Source organism: Syngnathus scovelli, chromosome 2 (assembly GCF_024217435.2).
Source record: "Syngnathus scovelli strain Florida chromosome 2, RoL_Ssco_1.2, whole genome shotgun sequence".
NCBI lineage: Eukaryota > Metazoa > Chordata > Actinopteri > Syngnathiformes > Syngnathidae > Syngnathus > Syngnathus scovelli.
In genome coordinates this window covers 18,708,309-18,731,086 of record NC_090848.1, presented here as the reverse complement: position 1 = coordinate 18,731,086, position 22,778 = coordinate 18,708,309, and the positions used below count along the sequence as shown (strand labels likewise).

The following is a 22,778-nucleotide window of genomic DNA, read 5'->3' as shown; positions in this document are numbered from 1 at the left end:
CATCTCATGAGATTTGATGAGACAGTGCAAATGAGCAACGACAGCCAACTTAAACAAATTTGTTGCCTTTATTTCTTCTCAACACAGACTAACTGAATAAGTAACAGTCATCAATGCAAGGTTTACGCCTTAACAGCATTTACCCCAAATTTGAAAGTTAAAAAAAAATCAAACTGGGTGGCCTCATCCCACGTCGCATTTCAGAAAGTTCTGGCTAGTTCCGTTTCAATGAGTGTTGTTCCAATTTATTGGGAATGTACTTTTGCAGGTAAGAAATGAAAAACAAGTTCTACATTATCTGTCTATGAAAAGAAACACCCACATAATCCCTTCATCACCACACACAGAATGCAGCACATCAATGCTCTGTTTCTACCTTTCCTGGAGCACATTCGGACGCAAACATATTCTGACACAGCAGCTGCTCACACTCGCACCCCATCCCCCTTGGCTTCTCAATATAAAAAGAGCAAACAGGGTTTGAAACTGGCCTCCAGATAAATTGCTCCTTAAGGACCCTCAGTAGAGCCTGACGACAGCATTTCAAACATCCACACTGCAGAAGATAGCAAGCAGAACGACATTCTGATTACATACATAAGCAATAAATCAAATTTTGTGTGTCAGACTTCCAGTATTTCTCTCATTTGCACACAAACACACACAAGCACACAGAAAAACACAAAACACAAAGAATCATTGCCCTTGCCCTCAAGGCTGTCAAGTTTGATCAAGTAGCTGTCTCTGTTGGCACTTTGTTTGTGCTGCTTTTAGCTTGTGCCCATGAGCAAAAAGTCCACACATCACACAAGGCCACACACAAATATACACACACACAGTTGTAAGTCAATAGAAACCTTCCCCATTCCTCATGGCAGTTTGGATGAAAATATCATCAGACAGAAAAGACATTGAGATATACAAACAATAGCTACAGATGCTTAGAGGGCAGGTAAGGGCCCTCCAACACACACGCCCACACACAAGTGAAGCCAAACAGCAAAAGATTCAGTCTTCCCTCGACTCGTGGCTCCGAGCCACATAGAGAATGTCTTCAGAGGAAACTGAATGGTTTGTGAGTGCTTCCAGGCAATGCAGACATCATCGCCGTATCATCATAATTACTATACTTAGATATTCCTATGAATAGTATGTACAGAGCAGGTGAGTAGCTGACCACTTTGCTTTCTTGACTACTCTTCATTTGTTTGTCCTTCCAAGTCTTCATCGTCTTAGCCAATTGCCAAATGATTGTCATCTTAGTGCATCATCCATTAGTGGCGTCGCCTTCTCTCGCCAACAGAAACATAACAGAAACGTCCATGTAAGTCAACCTCGGCAACAAGGACACAGTTTTGCTAATGCAGCAAATTGCCTGTCTTGCCTTTCTCTCTTGGACCACTTATCTGCACAGACTCATTAATATTAAAATAAATGAATAGACATTAATACTCATGAATAATGCGTGTTCATTATTAAACGCACCTACTATAAATACACACACACACACACACGCACACACACACACACACACGAACGCAAATACACACATGCGTACGTGCCAAACACAAAGGCTGGTTCATTTTGCATGCACAGTTGGACGGAGACAGAAACTGGAAATAAATTGGAGAAAGAATAGAAATAACTGAAAAAACATAGAGACATCCCAATTAGAGGATGTCAAGAACAACAGGCAGGATTGCAGTGCATTTTTTTTCATCCTTGGATTGTGACAAGAGGGAGTCAAAAACGTTCCACAGAAAATATTCCCAAATCAAGGATACATAGAATCCAAAGATTTTGAGCAAAGGGCAGTCTCTGCGGTGCAACAAGACAGGCTACAACAAATGTCGATATTTTCACAGAGGCACGAGGCTTGTCAGAAACAGGTGGTTTGCGTCACTGTGAGTGTGACCACAACAGATTCACGGCCAATCAAAGCGGCTCCTCTCATTGCCGTTAAAATTGACCAACAGTCGTTAACATTTCAGCCACAAAATTGTCACACAAGGCCTGCACCGGCACAAAAAAACATTTTATTTTTGCTGTACTTTTAACACTAATGTTAAAATATATTTTTAGATTGTAGACCTTGACTTCAGCAAATGTCCACTTGCAGTCCCGAAATATTATGGCTCTACCTGAATTATCACTTACCTCATCAGTTTAGTTTTGTTTCACTTTGCCTCCCTCCAGTCTATTGCTTCATCCTTCCTTTCCTCACCTGTGTTCTCTCTAAGTATTTATCCATCTTGCCTCATCTTTAGTTGCTCATCTCTTCTTCCTCCTCCATGCTTGGCTTAATGTATTCTCACCATCCTTTCATTCATGCAGATGTTTTATTCATCAAAGCCACTATATTCTTCAAGTACCCCTCGGCATCTTGGTTTGCTTTGCCTCGGCTTCCACCGCCCGGTCGCTCCCTCCTCTTCCACCTCACCACATGGTACATCCCCGGAGGCCGATATACTCTGCGTAGATCCCTCTTTCCTGCCTTTTGTCTTCCCCCTGTAGGTCTTGCTCCCTTTTACATCGTCCCCCCCGTCTCGATCATTCTCTCTCCTACGGCCCCTCTAGAAATGCATAATGAACTGCAAATCAACCAATTTGCTTAATCTGTGACTTTTTCACATAAATAAACAATCTTTGCTGTCATCGTTTAATTCTCGACAAAACATAGCTGTATTATGAAAGGCAGTTTCCAATTCCTGGGTTCAATTACTTGACAGCAGCTGTTCAAAGGTAAAAAGACTTCCACTGAAATCTTTTTTTTTTCTAGGGATGGGCAATATAACTAGTATTTTCTGACCATTCTACCAACAGGAAGTAGAAATTAGAAGAATAGAATGTTGTCATGAACTTCCTTTAATTTCAAGGACAACTTTAATATAGGGATTGGTATCCGTCAGGGTTACTACTCAAGAATTGAGAACTCGTATTGATATGGGGCTGAAAAAAAGTGGTATCAAACATCCTCGCTTTTCTCTCGTTTGCAATACAGTATTTATCCTTTCATTTTATGTAACACTTTAAAATGTCCACTTCTTTTTTAGTTTAAATATGTTTTTAATTACCACGGTGGTGTTTGATAGCTCATGGACAACAGTAAACTGTAATTTGTATAAAGTGCTTCTATATAAACAACATTGTATATTAAAATGTAGTGACTGAACAAAAGAATTAAGCACTCTGGGGGGGCCTGAAAAGACACAAAGTCTTGGTATTCGAATAGCCTTCGTACATGACATAATATGAGCCCTCGACATAGCTCAAGTTATGAACTCCGCATGTTTTGATTTTGGTTATCTTTTTGTGTCTAGTAGAAAAGCCAGCTGCAATAGCTGGTTGTTGTGGGAATAATGCCCTTCCTCCCCCCAAATAAAAAAGAACAAAATACATGGGACATATGTGAAGTGACTGGGCTCTATTTTCTTGGAAAGCTTATCTACCTGTGGGGAACAAATGCAAGCGTATCTTGATTTCCGTGCAAGCGAAAGACTGGCTGCGCATGTTTGCCAATTTGGCAGACCGGTTTCCACTGAGCAGGGTACACCACTGCAGCAAAAGGAGTTATATTACAGGAGATGAGACTGGCTGAGTGACTAATGGGTGGCAGAAAGTCGATGTAAACTTGCGCCAGCTCAGACCATGTCTAAGTGCTGGTGCAGGGTAGACTGCTGCTGCAACGTGACTTCCATGGGTTCGATTGAAGCACAGGCAGACAGATAACAAGCTCAGAGGACATGCGGTGGATTATGATGGATATTTCGTTCAGAAAATTGGGAGCAGCAGGCCCTTTGAATCATTTTAGAGTTTTTTTTAAATCATATCCTAATGGTCAGCGCAACCACTGTGGAGACAAACAAACAATTAGGGGTAAGGGGCAGTCCTTAAGATGAGAAGATGTTTTGTATCCCCATGTGCCCACTGCGCCCATGTCAAAAAGTGGTTCTCTGCGTTCCGGCATGTCAACACTGTCAGTGCGCGGCTGATACAATCGAAGTTGGCTATTGATTATTCCCACAGCTGTCAGTGCGCGACTGATATAATCAAAGTTGGCTGTTGATTATTCCCACAGCAGCAGAGACCTCCGTCTCACAGATCTGCTAGTCGCAGATTTACAAAACCCGCCCCCATGCATAGTTACACGCACCACGTACTCAACTTTTGTTTTTCGACCACCAGATTTGGAGAGCTGCAGTGCTGTGCTGAGGCCTTGTTGAATCAGGTGCACCTTTTCCTGTGTTTAAGCAACCTTAAATATAAACCAGTACTGCATGACTGGTCATACAAAATTGTACTACCTTCTCATGAGAACAGCGTGGCAGTAATGATGATGTATGCCGATGAGTGCAACGTGACATATGCATGCAAGATAGTCTAGTTTTGGTACTATCCCCTCCCTCAGGTATTTGTATTCAGTAGTTTACCTTTCGGAAGATTGTTTTCAATGCCCTCACAATTTTATCTCCCTGTTTTGTTACAGACAAAGCACTCCTCTGTTCTTGCAGTTCGAAATTGTCGGGTTGGACTACATTTTTCACCTTCACTGAAATTTACTGCACTAGATGAATGCAGCTTTTTATTTTATTTTACACAATCCAAACACTTGAAACAATCCACTAGTTTGATAACACACCAACCGATTGAGCAGATGCATTTCTAGAGCTTAGATATCTGATCTTGCTCACTCTTCTCTGTAAAATAGATTATATTTCAATTTAATAGTCATAGCAGGTAAAACTAATCTTGTCTCCACCTATACTGCGCTTCTAGCCATCTCTCTTTTTGTCTCAGCTTCACTGTGTATGAAATAGAGCCTGCTGCACAACCACCATGAGAATTCATTTCTATTTACGTCGACTTTCCGTCTCCTCACAAACAAATTTAGTCTGCATCCCTGCTTGTGTCTTGTCTCTTCCAAGCAGACTCTGCATTTACAGTGTGATCGTATATCACCATCTTGAGTGTCGCATGAGATAATTTGCCGTCATCTTTCTTTTTCATGGCATCAGGGTTATCAAATGTTTAAGATCCAATTCACACCACAGTTTAGTTAAAGCACCAGCTGGGTTCAGCAGAAACACAGAAAAAGTACATTTGAACTAGGTCCATAGAGGCTTTTGTGTTCCTTAATTTCTGTGACGTACTGACTACCTTTGAAACACAAGAATAAAAAATACATACTCTAAAATTTCTATACTGCGTGTCCTTATTAGGAGTTGAGCTGAAACCAATCCCAGCTGAGTTTAGGCGAGGGTACTGGAATGGTTACGAAGACACGTCCATTCAGATCTAGGGAGGCATATGGTGTGATCAATCTGCTACTTATATTCAGACAGACTCTTGATTTGTCCTGGATAAGTCACGCATACACCTTTACTTCTCTAGGCTGCCTCATTCATATCAAGTCAGTCTTTTCTACTTACCTGACACCATTGGAGAACTAACAATTATTAATCATATGAATATATATGGATATTAGTCATCACTCCACTAGTGGTCTTGACTTCCGTATTCCCCACCAATTGTGCTTAGTTTTCATTCTATTCGTCGTGACTCTTCTTGAATGTCTCAGTGGGAGTTTGAAACTACTTTTCCTCTCTGATGTGACACTTCACAGCATCAATTCAAATCAAATACAAAATGAAGTAAAAAAACAGAAGCTTATAGACTAAAGCAAAGCAGTATAAAGTAGCCATGCTGTGTGTAAATGACAAACTAACAGGTAGACAACGGCAAAGTAGAAGTTTTCCCACATGGCAATGGTGCGTGTTTCAAGTTGTCAGGCGCCACATGACAAAAGAGGGAAAACACAGCAGATCAAAAACAATCTCAATGTGGGACACCAACAAAGGAAACTGTTAACTTCAGCTCACAGAAACTTTACATGTGTGTTCTTTTTCTGAGCGTGCCGACAAAAAAAAAAAAAGAAACATTTTTTACCCGAGGGCACCCATTTATTTGGAGAGGATGCAGATTTGAAATTCATGAGTGGCCTAACACACTTTTAACACTGTGTGAAATGTGAACCACATCCAGAGTAATTACATGAAAATGAATTTACACAGTACGTCCATCATTAGCCGCTTCTATTTGTGAATATTTCCAATGGAGAAAAACAACTTCTGAAAGAAGAAACTCTTTTTAATCTGCTAAATTCCTGGGCTACTATTAATGCCTATCTCACAGATACGGTACACAAATGTTTCTTATTTTAACCGCTATAACTGGGATTGAAACCTCTAGTACAATATAATTATAATTTAGCCACCAGTACTTTTCAATGACAATAATCATTATTACGAGACAGCAATTATTATGCAATAACCAATATATTGGAAGAAAATCCATTGGAAGATCACTATATTACTGAAGTGTGAAGGTCCCAATGGGGAGTAAAAATATTTTGACTGACATACTTGTAGGCTTAATGCTACAAATGTAGTAAATTTCCTATAATGCCACAGCATATTGGGCATGCGTGAGTAAAAAAAAAAATGTTTTTAGCATTTGGCCTACCTACTATGTTCGAACTGAAAATGTAACAATATGTTTGGAAGTTAAGTAAATATTGTTTATTCATAATTTTTATGATTTTATCATTATTATCATTATATTGTGGTTTTGTAAAAGACATCAATACATATTATTGATACTTATTAAAACTTATCATTACACTCATTCAAAATACAAAATTTCTCACCTTATACAAAAGCTGTTTGTAATCCAGGAATTTCAATGTGATTCAAGAACTGTTTGCAAGTTTACCATACAAAAAAATGCTAAAGGAATTATACGGAGATGTGTTTGTGTTATTGGAATACTGAAATTATGCAAATATATATGGTATTGGAAAATCTGTGGCTCACTTTTAAAGTACTTGTTTGCAAAGCTATTTTTGAAGGTTGTAAATATTGATTTGAATAACAATGAATTGTTTATTATTTTTTGCTTTGTTTTTTGTAATTACCTACAATGTAAACCGGCAGCTTCAGCAAATATGTTAACTTTGTAAATAAATAAATAAATACATACATACATACATAAATAAGAATTCAAAATTGGCCAGGCTTAAATAAGCTTTAGCATTTGCCTGTGCCATTCGCTCACTAAGATTTGATTAGTGGGAACTAATATCATATAATCACAACATTCAAGTAAAACATCCTAATGAACTAATTCTGCTGCTAGTATAAAAAGTGTGCATCATCACTCACCAGTGTAGTCCTCACGGCAAATGCACGTGTAGCCTCCCTCTTTGCGGGCGCACACCCCTCCGTTCAGGCAGGGGTTGGAGTAGCAAAGATTGATCTCGGTCTCACAGTAGTCACCGGTGAAGCCCACGGGGCAGCGGCAGCGCAGGCCGGCAATGGGATGAATGGGTCGGAACAAGATGGAAGGTGAGGAGATGAAGGGGGCGGAGCTATTGAAGCGCAACACGGAGATGCACTTCATATAGTTCTGACACGGTTCACGTAGACACACGTTGTCGTCAAATGGAAGGACCTGAGGGTACAGAAAAGGTCCAAAGAAAGAAAAGAACTGATCACAGGATGTCAAAGCATCTTCAGATATGATGTAGATATGCCCTCATGAAGTTTAGGAATAACATCTGAGCCAATCCATTACAGGTGTCTTGCTCCCATTCATTTTATGTGGCTGGCGAAAGCTCGCAACAAATTTTCCTTGACTTCTGTTTCAAAACTGGTTATCGACCATGGAAATGAGAACCAAAAACATTCTGATTGATCACTTGGTCAGAGCTATTGGGTGATGTCATTATCATTATTTCATAGCTTATCTGTCCACAATTACGCCTTTGTATGCTGGTGGAAAATCTAATACAGTCAATACTATGGCTGCAATTCACAGTGAACACAAAAAAGAAAATATGTTTGATGCACAACAGCATTAGTGCTCCTCATATTTTTTTCATTATTTGTGAATCAATGCATGTCTCTCAGCACATCTTCTGTCATGTGGGCATACAATAGTATAGACGCACGGTACTAGTAGCCTATGTAAATTGATTGCATTCAAAGTGCACCTTTCTTCCTTCAAGGTTAAACTCCTTTTCATAGTTTATGTTGCCAAGGGAACAAAAATAAACGTAGCAACTGTGTTGGGAGTTTCTTGCAGGGTTACAAACCTCCATCTGTGTGAGCGAGGTCAACCGGGGCCTGTTCAGATACAGTTGTTCCTCCAGAGCCTCGGAAGGAAAGAATTGTCCTCCTGGGAGCGCAGCAGAGAAGCTCACGTTCAGGATCCCTCCCGATGCTGCGTCCATATCCGGCTGGATGTTGAAGACAAAAACATCCTCGACCGGCACCGAGAGAACCGCCGACACACCCTCCAGGAAGTGACCCAGTAGCGGTGAGAGGAAGTGCTCCTGGGACATGTTCTGCAGTCGGACGGTGACGCTGCTGCCCAGCATGTCCTCGGTAATGATGAGGACACGAAGGACACAGTGCGCTGAAATGCTGTGGACACCATCTGTAAGTAGGTAAAAAGGAAAAACAACAAGATTTATTAAAACATTCATAAGGACAGTTTGAGGGGAGTAACTAGGAGTTGACGAATGAAGACACTACAGTGCAAAGAGAGAATTAATCAAATTCAGGGTATAGGAAAGAGAATGTGCAAGAGGTGTCTGTAATGTGCAATATGTTAGACAAATAGCTCAGAAAAATAACAAAACAACCATTAATAGTCATAAATGGATGGATGGATGGATGGATGGATGGATGGATGGATGGATGGATGGATGGATGGATGGATGGATGGATGGATGGATGGATGGATGGATGGATGGATGGATGGATGGATGGATGGATGGATGGATGGATGGATGGATGGATGGATGGATGGATGGATGGATGGATGGATGGATGGATGGATGGATGGATGGATGGATGGATGGATGGATGGATGGATATGCAGTGCTACAGCTAGTTTGCAGGCCTTTGGCAACCAGCCAACCCACTGCGATTGGAATATGTAATGCGATTGGGGGAGGAAAAATGACCACTCCAAAGCAAGATAATCAAGATGAGAGGTACTGTATGTGACTGAAGACACAGTGGGAATGACAGATTGTGCACGGTTGGTGAAAGTGGTGGATGGCTCACGTACAATTAGTGAAAAATAAATAAACAAGGACAGAGTATACTTGAATTAAAAAAAAAAATCTTATTGAACAGGAATATGGAAGAACAAATCATAACAAAATGATGGCTGGAGGATCATCAAATGTACAGTCAGTGTAATAGTATTACGAATCACTGGCTTTTATTAGCTCATTTTCCCGACTAAGATATTCAAATGGTTAAGTTTATCTTGTAATTTGTAAATTTAAAAATTAATAAACAGAGAGAATCAATGAATTTGGTAAGAAAAAAACAAGTGAAAGCAACAGAAGGAGAGTGGGCTAAAAAATGGAGAGAAAGGCAGAAGCGAGGATAGGGGTCTGCTGGTGGTGGCAGCTGGTTTGATTACCGGATTATGAAGAGCCTCACTCCCTACTGACCTCTAAGGCACGCACACACATAGACGAAGGCAGTAAATAAGAAGCCAGAAGAGTCCCTGACTTTAACACGAAGAAAATGGATGCTTACAGGCTAGATAGACTTATTATGTAGTCACAACTGATAGCTCTGCTCACACAGCACGTTTCAACAAGCGACATCTCATCATCCTCAACTTCAGAGGGCAACATTATTTCATTATTGTCATCATGCCATGTCACACAAATTGAAGATGATCTCCTATTGTTATTTAAATGGTGGAAATCTTGAGAATGACTGGATAATCTGCTGGAGGAGGATTTAATCACACATGCGCACTCACACTCACACATTTTGTTTGGACATCCGTCGTTTAGCTATTAAATAATAATTTTTAAAAAATGACTGCTCTGAGTTGTGGGTTTACTGTCTCCTGCCACATTTTGTTAATAGTCATGATGGATAACGCATAAAAAAAAATCTCACATTAATCTCATTAAATTTGTGCAGTAGTTTTAGTTTACTCATTTCTCAATTAAAAGACAAGGGGAGGCTTGAAAAGAAGCAAATTAAAGCAATCTGAGAACACCAGTGGATATTGAAACAGCTAAATGCTTTGTTGTGGTGCGGAATATTAAAACAAAACGTACATCATGACTCCTGGAAAAATAAAGACCATTTCTCATCTTTTCTATGTAATTCTACATTGCATTTTGGTGTGATGTTGGAAGTTATTCAAGTTTGGATAAAGACTGAAATACAAAAGAACACAACATGTCTCGCTCTACTCTCTGGCCTCGCAATAAACAGTTATGACACTCTGATGAAGGTTAAGTCTAAGCTTGCTTCAGTAGCGCATGAGATTTTGACTGACACTTTGGAAATCCATCATCAGACATTCAATGACACTTGAACAAACAAGGTCAAACATCATCTCAAGCAAAGATGTGAGTGCCTGCAGAGTGCAGCAGAAGTCACTTCAAATGTGGGAAAAAAAACAAAAAACTATACATAGCTTGCAACTCTGGCGCCGTCGAGAAGAGAGATTACTGCTGCTGGGTGATACCATCATTTATTCATTCAGAAATATATATCCAACTTTGCGATAGAAAGCCATGCAGTGAAGCACTCCGATAGATACAAAGTGAAGACAGGTGATTTTGCACAAAAAAATCAAGTCATAAATAATTCATCAGCCTTTTTGATGCTTTAGCGTGCATGGAAACAATAAAACATTAATATCTTACAAAGGCCATAAATAGAAAGTTACTTTGGTATATGTTGTTGAACAAAAGATTTTTTAATAACTTGGCAGAAACCTTTTTGACCCGTGTGGACATGAAGACATCATCTTCCCCTTGAAAAGCGGCAGAGCGCTTATAAAGCCTTTAAAGAATGAACACGCTGATGCGGAATCACCAGTAAAGTCCCACTGTTGCCAGAACACCAAGCGGGTCCAATAAGTGTTCTGCTTTTAAGATGCTCCCTGGGTCGACAAGTGAGGAGTCCAGCGCTATCTCACGTTGCCAGGTAGCTTGACTAATAGCGCGCTGAAAGCTCCTTGAATGTCAGAGCCTCCCAAGCTAACATCCAGTTAAGACGGATGCAAATAGTCTGCAAAGTCAGGTTCAATGAGACGCCACAGTAGCAGCTGAAAGCAGACTGGAAAATATGTTTTTTTTGGAGGGGGGGTTGCGTAAAATGGAAACAAATCATCTACCTAATGCGATTATGAAAAATTGGAAAGTTGAAAGCTCCTGAGGTCATTTGGAATTCAACCAACATTTCTGAGAAAAATGATGAGGGAACCGCTGCCAAGCATGAAGTCTTTGCATACTTCAATTCAGTGACAATGAACTCTGCATATTCAAAAGGAGTTGTCCTAACAAGGTGTGTCAAGTGAAAATAATCTGAGGAGAAAAGAAGCGAGGTTACCTTGGCCAAGAGATTAAGATCAAAGCTCAACACCACGGGGATGCTGGTTCAACATCATCGACCAGTAGACGATTGTGGCAAAAAAAAAAAAAAAAAAAAAACGATTTAGCAAGAGTAGACAGACTTGAAAGGATGCAGCAATCGACCATCAAGCCCCAACAGTTTCCGGACCCCCAGCTGTGCTGTCCTTGAGCAAAACACCGATACCATGAACCGCTCCCCGGGTGTCAAATCACTCCCCGCTGATCCACTTTGTCATCATGGCCGTTACCGGGTGATTGGATTGGCGTTGTCAAAGTTAGATGTCTTTCCGAGTTGTTGTTTTGCAGTTGTATGACAATTAAGAATGTTGTAAACCAGACGGATGAGCTGCATCTACAAATCATTCCGCCTTCATAAAACAATATATTTACTGTTGTTTACACATTACATTTATCTGTACCCTTGTATGGCCATAACAAATGAGAAAATTATACTTGGAAAATTAAAATCAATAAATTATTACAGTATAATGGAATGAGGCATTGAAATTGAAAAAATAAATCCATGATTCTACTGTAGACGAATGTTAACACCAATAATGGTGCACTTGCTCGCAAGTCTGCATACAAAAGAAACACAAGGTATTATTTTTCAGACAGTATTTTTCCACCAACATAAAGGAAATCCTTTCACAAGGCATGTTTGGTCTCTTAAGGGAGACTTGTGCTGTGGTTTAACAAGCAATCTACCCACCAGGAATTGTAAGCCTCATTCAGTGAGTCCTAAATTATACAATTCTGGCCTTAGATGTGGAAGAAATGTACTTTTCATTTTCAGGGCTTGCATTACTCATGAACAGTCGATAAAAAATTGAATGAGTGTGTTCAAGCCTATAACTTTTTCTACATTTAAAACAGGAGACAAAAGTAATTTTAGTTGCCATGGTACTATCGTAAACATTGATATTCGTAAGGCATAGGGACCTGCAAACCAGTTTGGCACTTTAAATGAAGATGACTAAGAACCAGTATAAGAAATGCACTCCATTAGTTTGCCAAACATCAGAATGAAATGCGAAAAGGCCAAACATCAGAATGAAATGCGAAAAGAAGTTGGTGAGCGATATAATCCGTTTTGTTTAAATTAATACTTTCTCTCGTCATATGATGTCAAGTTCATGGGATGTACTGTAGATGTAGCAGACACGTCTGACAGGATTAAATACTTAAAAGGCCCCTCTTGCTTTTCTCATTCATATTCACCCGTACTGTTGTGGTTGAGATTCTGGCTGAGTATCTGCTCTCTTGCTCATTTAAGAGATTGGGATTAAGAGTAAAAAGCCCAAAGGGGGAGATTTATTACAACTAGCATGCAAACCCGTTTAAAAAAAACGCAAAAATTGGATTTAGGGTGAACAAAAGCCATTTACTGCTTCTCAGAAATACACAAAATGTCTGTCATGGTGCCTTCAGCCCATTAGTGTTCAGGCCATGTCGACCCAATTGGATGGGTTCAATCCCTTTTTACACGGCGCTGTCAACATGGTTTTGTTCGACCCTTCTCTCCCTCTTGCCAGAAAAGCCCCCCAAGTGCATGAGAAGGTTGACCTCACAACACACTGCTGAGACAGATAAGACAAGGTACGCTGAACTCTGCATTTGACAGCCACAAAGAATGAAAATCTCGCAAAAGTTAACAATAGTCAACTTGTTTGACAATTCAGAATGTTACTTTGATCATTGCTTGTACATCAATATGTTACTGATGATTATTAGGACCCACAATAAAATACCTCTAATTTATTTTTTTGGGGGAATATGAACACACTGGACTTCAGAAGCAATATGTTGTGTTGTATCCAAGGTTATAGTGGCTTTGTGCTTTGTTGTTGTTTCTCTGCAACATTTGTCAACACTAAAATGGGTCATATCAATTTATACTAAAAAATGTATACTAAAAAATATAGTCTCTCTATCATTGCAAAACACACACGTGCGCACGTGCACATGCAGCTCAGCCACTGGCTGGACTGCTGGTTTCTGCTCTGTTTGTTTTGAAAGCCTTTCAAGGCCTGAGGTCAGTGATTATACTAAAAGTGGAACTCGTTGAAAACACACACACACATATGCACAGGGCAACCCCGGCCGGCAACATTAGGGTTCAAAGCAGCCTTTTACAACAAAAGCTTTAATCCTTTACATTAAACCGGATAGTACGTTGCACTGACACAAAAGCCATCTCGCCCGTTAAGTCTCTGCCCATTAGCCCATATCATACTTCCACACACGCTGTGTCTATTGTACTTCCTAGGTTGATCTACAGCCTCATACAAATCCGCACAACTCTGAACTCTGACATGCACGTGACAACAGTTAGCAGCTGGAATGTGGCGGCTGCCAACATCCTATTTGTGTCTTTTGTTTTGTTGCTGCAGCTGGAATTTTTTTTCTCCAAATGTAAAAATACTTCATTTTGTATCAGGGGTAATTTCTTGAATATAATTTTTTCTGATGACTTTTACTCCCAATGTGAAAACATATCTTTACTTTCTACTTTGTCAAACTAGGTCTGTTACTTTTTTCATTCTCCACGGATCACAAACATTATGTAAAATGGGGAAATAGAGATCCTTGCATCTTTTAAGGTGGAAAAGTGACATTGAGAAATGTGAACCAGGGAGCATTAACGACAACGGAAACGATATGAAGCAAGATATGCCCTATTTTAGAAAATGTTTGTTTCGCAAAATTGTCTGATGCCTGCTCGAAGAACATGTCAATACCAGCTACCGCATTCAACAATTATCTGTTCAAACTGTTTTATTTATTTTTTTGCATTAGCAGGTTGGCTTCAGGAGTTATAAAATTCCATTGAACCACACATGGAGAATGTGCTCCCCTTGAGCAAACCGATTACATATGCAGGCCATTGAAGCTACTGACAGGGTCTCAGGTCTCAGGCTATGGCATGATTGCTGGCCACAAACAACCCCAAAAAAAGGTGACATCTGGTCCATTGAGCCGATGACGGGGTGCGGAAACTGGGACTTGCTGCACCACCTGAGAAATATTTAACGTCTGGCAAGCGACTGCGGATCAGGAGAAGATCTAATGGCCTCTAATGGGCTGGTGAAAGCACTCTTTGGTGGTCTTAGAACAGGTTTGACGTGTACAGTATGGATACTGTATAGTCAATGCATTCAGGTGGCAGTCAACATGCTCATGAGGTTTGAACTTTTGCTTTTACATAATGGGCTGCGTTCCCTGAATGAAACTGCATATTACATGAGGATAGCACTCAGTACAGCATAGACCTCAACCAAGGCTCAATTAGACCCGCATCAAACTCTTGCATTACTTGCGCAGCAGTTGAGAAAACCACTAAAAGTCTCACAACACAAAACATAAGTGGGGGGAAACGGGAAATGTTGGATCGGCCACAGCTTGTAATGTGGTAGCGTCTTCCTTGACCCACGCTGTAATGGAGTATGTGAAAAATCACATTTGCTTGCTTGTTTGGTTGGTTGGTTTTGGTCTATTTTCCATGCAAATGTGTTTAGGTGCAGTAAGAACTAAGCTTTTACTATTATTTTAAAGGACAACATCTTTGATACACCCTTTATATTCTAATTGTTCTGCTGAGAACATTTGTTGTTGTTTTCTTGTAGGACGTACAGCAAAATTGTGCTACACCACTGTGTGTGGAACATTATTTACCATTGATGTCCCCAGAACAAATTGCATTTTCTTTTTTTGTCCTCCAGCAAAGCCTTGCCTCTGAGAGTTGGCGAGTGCAACCAAAGCCGTTCTTGGCCACTTGCTCTTTTTTTTCTCTCTCTCTCTCTCTCTGATCAAGGGCACCTTGAGCTGACACCCTTTGTGGTGCCACTCTACAATAAAAACATGATTTGTCTGCAGTCTACTGATTCATAATCGTGTGTGTAAAAACTGGCTAAACATGAATGGGCAACGCATTTCAACAACAATGAAGCACAAACATGGGAATTATATCAATAGCGTAGAAACTGAGAGAAAGACCTAGAAGAGGCCAAGTTAAAAGAGAGAGGAGTGCAGCCCTACGCTCTCTGCCATGCACAGATACTATTGACTAAAAAGATGTGAATACCCTCTGAAGCACAAAGCTTTTGAGCCACCTGAGAATACGTACTTTGTAATCTGAAAACGGGGAAAATAAACACACAAATATGATTCATATGGTAAAAAATAAAAAATAAATAAAAAAACGTTTGCCTACTCACAGCTACAGTATACACATCTCTTGCACAGGTATGCAAGTACACACACACCATCGAGGAACAACACAAATACAGGGATAAGAAGCGTGGAAAGTCAAGAAGAAAAAAAATTCCATGGAGAAGAAGCAACCCAGATGTTTGGAGGATAACAGTGAAGTTCTGAGAAGGGAGAGGTGAGTTCAATTGAAAGTACGTATATAGTAATATAAGGTGAGAGAAGAGCACAGTGAAGACTGAGGGAGCAAAAAGACCAGCGAGACAACTAATAGGAATTAATTCATCCCCACATCCATGCATATAGAGAATAAAAAAAGACCAGGAATCATAGACACACGTGCGCACAGCAAGCGAGAGAGAAAGTGACAGCTATGCTCCGAGCCTGACTGGCGCAAAATGTAGTTTCATTATAATCGCATAACTGTCACATCCTGGAGGGGAAAGATAGTGGGAGAATCTTATATGTGAGTCAGTTTTAAAAAGCTGAATGCTCTGTGGAACAAGTCAGTGGGGCACCGTTTTGGCACATTTACAAGTCCGCTATGCACACATATGCTCATTTAGTATCTGGACTGATTCCCATTAATAAATGAAACTTAGATTTCTCACTGCACATGACACAAAAGACACAATACGTACACATGCTATAACTGCTGATAAACACCACCAAAAATGAAAGATTTTTCACCCTAAAGGAAGGCCAGTGTATATTTCATCATAAATCATTGCAGTTGTGTACATAGCGTAACCAGTAAAATGACTGAATGGTTCACAGCATTATGGTTGAGTCAATTAGATCCAATTTGTAACATTAATAACAAAAGATGTGCTGTTAAATAATTCAAGCACTATGTAAAAATGGACTCCACACCTTACTCACTCACTTTTTGACCTGCAGTCATTCGTTGTCTAACTACCTCATTTGACTGTCAGCTGAATTCTCTGCTGTTTAAAAAACACAGAAAAATGAGTACTGTATAAATTGATGCTGTCGCTGCTAAGTATGCTACAAAAGTAAGAGAATTTAATCTAATATACACATGCTCACAAGCTCACACACACTCTCCCGAGACTGAGCTTCAAAAAGACAACTTAACCAACCTTCAAAGCATTCATTTTTTGCACAGTCTACTTTTAAGGCAAAATGTTTGCAAATTCTCCATGAATGTTGACATTTACAACTTTACTCAATGTATAGAAGTGCTCCAACAATGTAACAGGTTTGTTCACACGCCATTCCATCGTTCATAAAATTACTTTTTTTCGGGCTTTTTGGTTATCTTCATGGTATTTGTCACAGTGGACCGCTACACACACTTCCCTCCCGTGTCAAGCTCTCTTACCTGTGACAGTGATCAGCATGGGAGCCACCAGAGGCCTGTTATTATCCAGTTTACGGCTCAGTCGGATCTCCCCGCTGGTGTGATTGAGCAGCAGCAGGTGAAGCTCGTTCCCCCTGTCAATCGTGTAGTACAGCCGGTCCGACACGTCAGGATCGTTGGCAGGGACTCTCCCAATTATCCCGTTCGGGAAACTGTTTGAACGGTTTGACACAAAGTTGTTGAAAATAATTTGGAAGTCCTGCAGACTGGGTTTGTTGTCATTCTGGTCCACCAATTTGATCCGTACAGTAGCCCGGCTCACTAGAGGTGCTGAGGTGGCCTGCACTACGATGACATACTCGTTGCGAGCCTCATAGTCAAGATCAATAAGTGATGTCAGCTCCCCTGAGAAGATGTCCATCTGGAATATCTCTGGAATGTTGCCCTCCACGATTTGATACATAATTTGGGCATTGGCGCCCTCGTCCGGGTCCGTGGCGGTGATCTGTGCCACCACAGAGCCCACGGCACTGTTTTCCCTCACCAGAACTTCAAAGTCATCAGCAGGGAAGACCGGAGCATTATCGTTGACATCAAGAACCGTCACTTGGATGTGGACAGGTGTTCGCTGAGGAGGTACGCCTCGGTCGACAGCATATGCTGTGAGCTCATAAAATGGCACACTCTCACGGTCCAATCGGCGAATGGTTCGCACAATGCCGGATGTCGGTTCAATGGTAAAGTCTCCATCGCCATCCTCGCCATTTTGGAAAGTGTACTGCACGCGGCCGTTGGCGTGTGCATCTCGATCAGTGGCTGAGATTTGGAGGACACTGGTGAAAGAAGGTGCGTCTTCGCTGACAGTTCCCTGGTATCTGGGGCTGAGGAACTGAGGTGCATTGTCATTCACATCATTGACATTCACCTCCACGTATGTGGTATCGGATTTCTGCGGTATGCCGTTGTCTTTGGCAGTTATGGCCAAAGTGTAAGTCATCTGGTCCTCATAATCAAGCTCCGTCTGCAACGTGATAGCCCCTGATGAGGGATCAATGCGAAACTGAGGGATATTGTCCTCCAGGAAGTATGTGATGCGGGCATTTTCACCGACATCGTCATCTGTTGCACTGATAACTACCACGGTGCTCCCAGCCGGCCGGTCCTCGTTCACGCTCACAGAGTAATGCGCGCTCTGGAATACAGGTCGGTGTGTGTTGGCGTCAGTGATGTTGATGTGCACCTGACAGGTGTCGTGGAGCGTGCGGTCTGAGGCAGTGACAGTTAAAACATAGCGCCGCTCTTGTTTGTAGTCCAGTGGGAGGGCCAAGGAGAGCAGCCCGGCACCCCCAGCGGTGCTGATAGCAAAGCGGTTCCTAGTGTTCCCGCCTGTGATCTGATAAGTCACCGCACTGTTGACGTCCCGATCCATAGCTGTGACGGTTACCACACTCGTTCCTACCACGGCGTCCTCATTCAGGCGGGCGTAATATTCTTTTTGCAAAAATTCGGGGTGGTTATCATTAACATCCATAACTGTTATTGTAACACTTGCCGTGGCAGAAAGAGGTGGCATTCCGTAGTCCCTGGCCTCCACACCAAAGAAATAGTGCTCGACAGATTCCCTGTCAAGAATGGATTTGACGGTGACCCAGCCCGTCGCAGAATTGATGACAAACGGTGTGTCGGAACCGGTGCCGGTCAATCTGTATTCCAGACGGGCATTGTCACCAGCATCGGTATCGATGGCTTGGATATGGAGGATAGAACTTCCCACTGGTGAACTTTCAAGCACGGATGCTTGAAACGGTGTGGAGACAAAGATGGGCGGATTGTCATTGACGTCGGTTACCTGCACACTTACGATGCCAGTGTTGTTGGAAAGTGGCGGTCGGCCATTGTCTTGCGCACGGACACGGAGCGTGTACTCCCGCTCGGCCTCGTAATCCAGAGGCGCCACCACCTGGATTTCCCCTGTGACACTGTCGATGGAAAACTGCCCACGGCTGTTCCCACTGATGATGTTATAGTGAACGGCAGCGTTACTGTCTTTATCCCGGTCTGTGGCACTCACACGGAGGATTTCTGAGTGAGGTCTCACGTCCTCCTTGACCGCCACAACATAACGCTTCTCGCTAAATTGTGGCACATTGTCATTTTCGTCCAACACGGTGATGAAAACTTTAACTGTTGTTGAGCGCGCACCTGGTTCCTTGCCCTGGTCGCTCGCCTCCACCTGGAGCGTGTAGTGCTCGTTTGTTTCCCGGTCAACAACTCCACGGGTCATTATGAGCCCCGATCGTGGGGCTATCTCAAAAGCAGCTTTCCCAATAGTGGCGGAGTCGCCGACAAAGCGGTAACGAATATCGGCATTGGCCTGGGAGTCTAAATCTGTTGCTCTTAACTGAAGGATGGGGTACCCTTCCTCGACATTCTCCCTGATGGTCTCCCGGTACTCTGTCTGCTCAAAGATAGGAGCGTGATCATTGCGATCTGCAACTTTAATAGCTACCATTGTGGTGCCAGAGAGACGAGGGGAGCCATGATCGGTTCCAGTGATTCGGAAATAATGTTGATCCATGTGCTCTCGATCTAAAATCTGCGTGGAGGTGATCAGGCCAGTATCGGGGTGGATGTGGAAATAGTCAGACGACCGGCTGTTCATCAGCGGTGCCATGCTGTAGCTCACCCTGCCGGCATCCCCCGCATCAGGATCTGTGGCAATAATGACAATAACAGAGGTCCCAGGTGGCTGGTTTTCAGCTATTTCTACTTGGTAGTTATACAGGGAGAAATGAGGATGTCTGTTAGCTGCCCGTCGAGAGCGAGACCACGGCATCAAAACCTTGTCCGTCCTTTCTTCCCGCGAGGTTTTATCAGCTCTCTCTATTATCAGCCTTTCCAGGCTCCTCTCTCCCCTTGAACTGTGCCACTCTTCAGCTTCTCCCTCTGGCATCCTCTCACCCTTGTAGCTTTCATCAACCATGCTCTCTTTCTTGCATCTTTCCATATTTGACTGTGTGATGGTGGCGGTGCTGCTGAACCTATCCTGACCCTTCCCTCCCTCTACCTCTCTCTCCTCAGTTTGGCCTGGCTTTGTTGTCCCCTTTTCGCTCTGCCTCTCTCCCCATGGTCCTTTCCCTCCCATTAACTCGCCCTCCCCCACCTGTAATTTTCTTCCCCTAGCAGGGCCCTCCAGTCCGTCCCTCTCAGCCTCGCCCTCCCTCCTCGCTCCTCCCTCAACCCCCATCTGCCGCCTTTCTAATGGTCTGACGTCATCTAACAGCCTTTGCTCACTGGACATAATTATTTCTGATTCACCAAAACCGTGTATTGCCTTCTCCCCCTCCTCTTCTTCGTTGTTGTTGTTACTGTTCATGTTGAATCCCCGCCACATAAACATTCCAACATTCAGGGGAGCTGTCCATAGTGCTGAATCCCACTTGTCCCTCGCAGAGAAAGGCAAAAATGGAAATTCACTAGACCAAGTGGTTAGGTTGCTTTGTGAAGCCATAAGGGGATGTTTTGCTGAGATGAAATCATGTTGCAAAAAAGGACTTAGCTTGGTTGAATGAACAGGAAAATTCTCTTGCATAGAAAATGCTGACTCAGCGACCTCTGAAGTTACTTTAACTTTCTCATGCGAGATAAGGAGAAGTTCAGCGGGTTCAATCTCTGCATCACGAGGTGTGTGTAAGCTTTTATGCATTTTGGTACATATAAACCACTGACCTTGCATTTCTTTGATGCTGCCTAGTCTAGATTGGATGACTGGATATTTCTGTGTTCTCCCTCCCCCGAGACCCATAAATTCAGCAAACAATCCACAACACGTCCCTAGTCTCTTCAAATAGCAAATGGAACTGTTGGTGACCTCCCTCCTCTCTACCCAGCCTTCATAGCTCCATCTCCCGGTAGTAGCCGCAGCTTTCCTCTCATTATCAGCCCTACATTGTCGAGTCAGAGTCGCAAAAGCCAAATCATTCAGCGCATAATTAGATAAGTTAATGCATTTGTTGCCTTGGCTCACCCCTCCTCCTCTTCTACCCCTCCTTTCCCCCTTTTCTTTGCACCTAAACATTGTTGGTGCACTACATCTGTCCTCTTGCTCCCCCTCCAACCGGTCTTTCCTCTCCCCCCTAATGCGTTCCGTGCAGCAGGCTCCCTCAGCCCCCACTCGGATGCTGCTTGGGTCGATAACGCTGTGCCTGCCCAAATGAGAACAATTACCAGCTGGCCTCCTAACCATGCCATCACCACCATCATCCTCATCATTATACGCCTTTTGGTACTGATAACTTGAATTCTGGAAAACATTGAATGCAGGGGCGTTTAGAATGTCATCCAATTTTGTTGCTTGGCTCCAAAGTGAATTTCTGCTGAAACAAGAGTGTGATTGAAATGTAGACTTAGAAGCCTCTGTCCACGTTGAATTGTATCCATAAAGAGAAAGGATGCGACAAGGCACAGGGTCGGGTGATGGTTTGTGAAACGTGGCGGGGGCTCCGAGTCTCCTCACCTCACGAGCCCTCTCGCGCACCTCTCCGCCACTCCTTCCTCCACTTCCGGGTGCGTCGCGCAGGCCAAATGCTCGCACAAAGGCTGCGCCACGTTCTGTTAGGTGTGGCCGTGGAAGCGCGCACGTTCCGGTAGTCCTTTGCACCGTCCGTTTTTTACCACTCTGAACCGGCGAAAAGCTGAAAGCGGCCGAGGTGGATGGCGGAACAACGCCCTTCTCCCACCCCCCAGAGCGTCTCCTGTGTGTCACACCGGGGAGGAGATAAGGAGGAGGTAGTATCGGTGGCTCGTCTCCGCACCTCCAAAAGGTCCCGACTCCTTCCCGTGCCTCCTTTCGTGGTCCCGGCATCCCTCCCGCTGCTGGTCGTTCTCCTCCCTCCGGCTCTGTCCGGCTGGCTCCCGGCGCCTCCCATTCTCGCTCATGCCGTTCGCTCGCTTTACCGGCATCCCGATGGCGGGGGGCCCGGGTGCCCAGGTCGGAAGACCCCGCAGCATTCCCCGTCCGCGGGGTGATGGCGAACAAAGAGCCGAGGAAGAGGAGAAGCAGGTGAAGACCCAGAGGCGAGAGCGGGGTGAAGCCCGGTAGCCGTGTAGCCATTTAGTCTCTTCCTTTCTCGGTCTCTCCCCTCCTATATCCTCCTCCACCAATCTCTCCAAAGAGACCGTCTTTCCTTCTTGCCCGATCACTTTTCTCCCCTCCACTCCACTTCCAGGAGCGCCGGCACCGCCCGAACCCTTTCCCCAGGCTCCCCCGTCTCTTCGTCAGCCTGGAGAGTTGGCATCTAAACGCTGTGATGCGTGATGCTGGGGCTGCGTGCGTCAGGAGCTGCGCGGCGGCAGCAGCAGCAGCATCTCTCCACACCTTCACTCACATCCAACATGGCTCACACGATCACTGGTTGCCTCTCTCACTCGCACACACATACACGCGCATTCACGCACACGCACCCCTGGCGACGGCAAAAGCCTCCAGCATCTTCACACACACAATCAAACTCTCCTCCTCCTTCCCCTTTCTCCCCTCCCCTTTACGGCCAGCGTCTTTACCTTGAAGTGGTACATATATAGCCCACCAAAACCGAGGGGACGTGGAGTTATCACCACTTGAACTTGTTGCAAAACCTGCACGTTTCTTTAAAAATCTAAAATTTCAATGTAAAAAAAATAGATGGACATTTAGATGCTCTGAAAGTTTGTAAACTGTGATTTGATTGAAACGTTGTTGTTATTATTAATTATTATTATTATTATTATTATTATTATTAC

The 22,778-nt window shown here is 43.1% G+C and overlaps 1 protein-coding gene across 2 annotated transcripts in view; it reads right to left on the bottom strand.

Annotated features, from left to right (window-relative positions):
- celsr3 (cadherin, EGF LAG seven-pass G-type receptor 3) overlaps window positions 1-22,497 on the bottom strand; it is a 55,956-nt gene extending 33,459 nt beyond the window's left edge. Inside the window, exons 1-3 of one of the 2 annotated variants that reach the window (XM_049753001.2) lie at window positions 17,019-22,497; window positions 8,153-8,496; window positions 7,221-7,509 (exon numbers count right to left, since the gene is read on the bottom strand). In XM_049753001.2, coding sequence (XP_049608958.1) covers window positions 7,221-7,509; window positions 8,153-8,496; window positions 17,019-22,110 — 5,725 coding nt within the window. In that variant the 5' untranslated portion in view covers window positions 22,111-22,497. The remainder of the gene's footprint in view (window positions 1-7,220; window positions 7,510-8,152; window positions 8,497-17,018) is intronic. The other variant, XM_049753003.2, reaches the window with a different exon arrangement.
- Window positions 22,498-22,778: the final 281 nt, after the last annotated feature.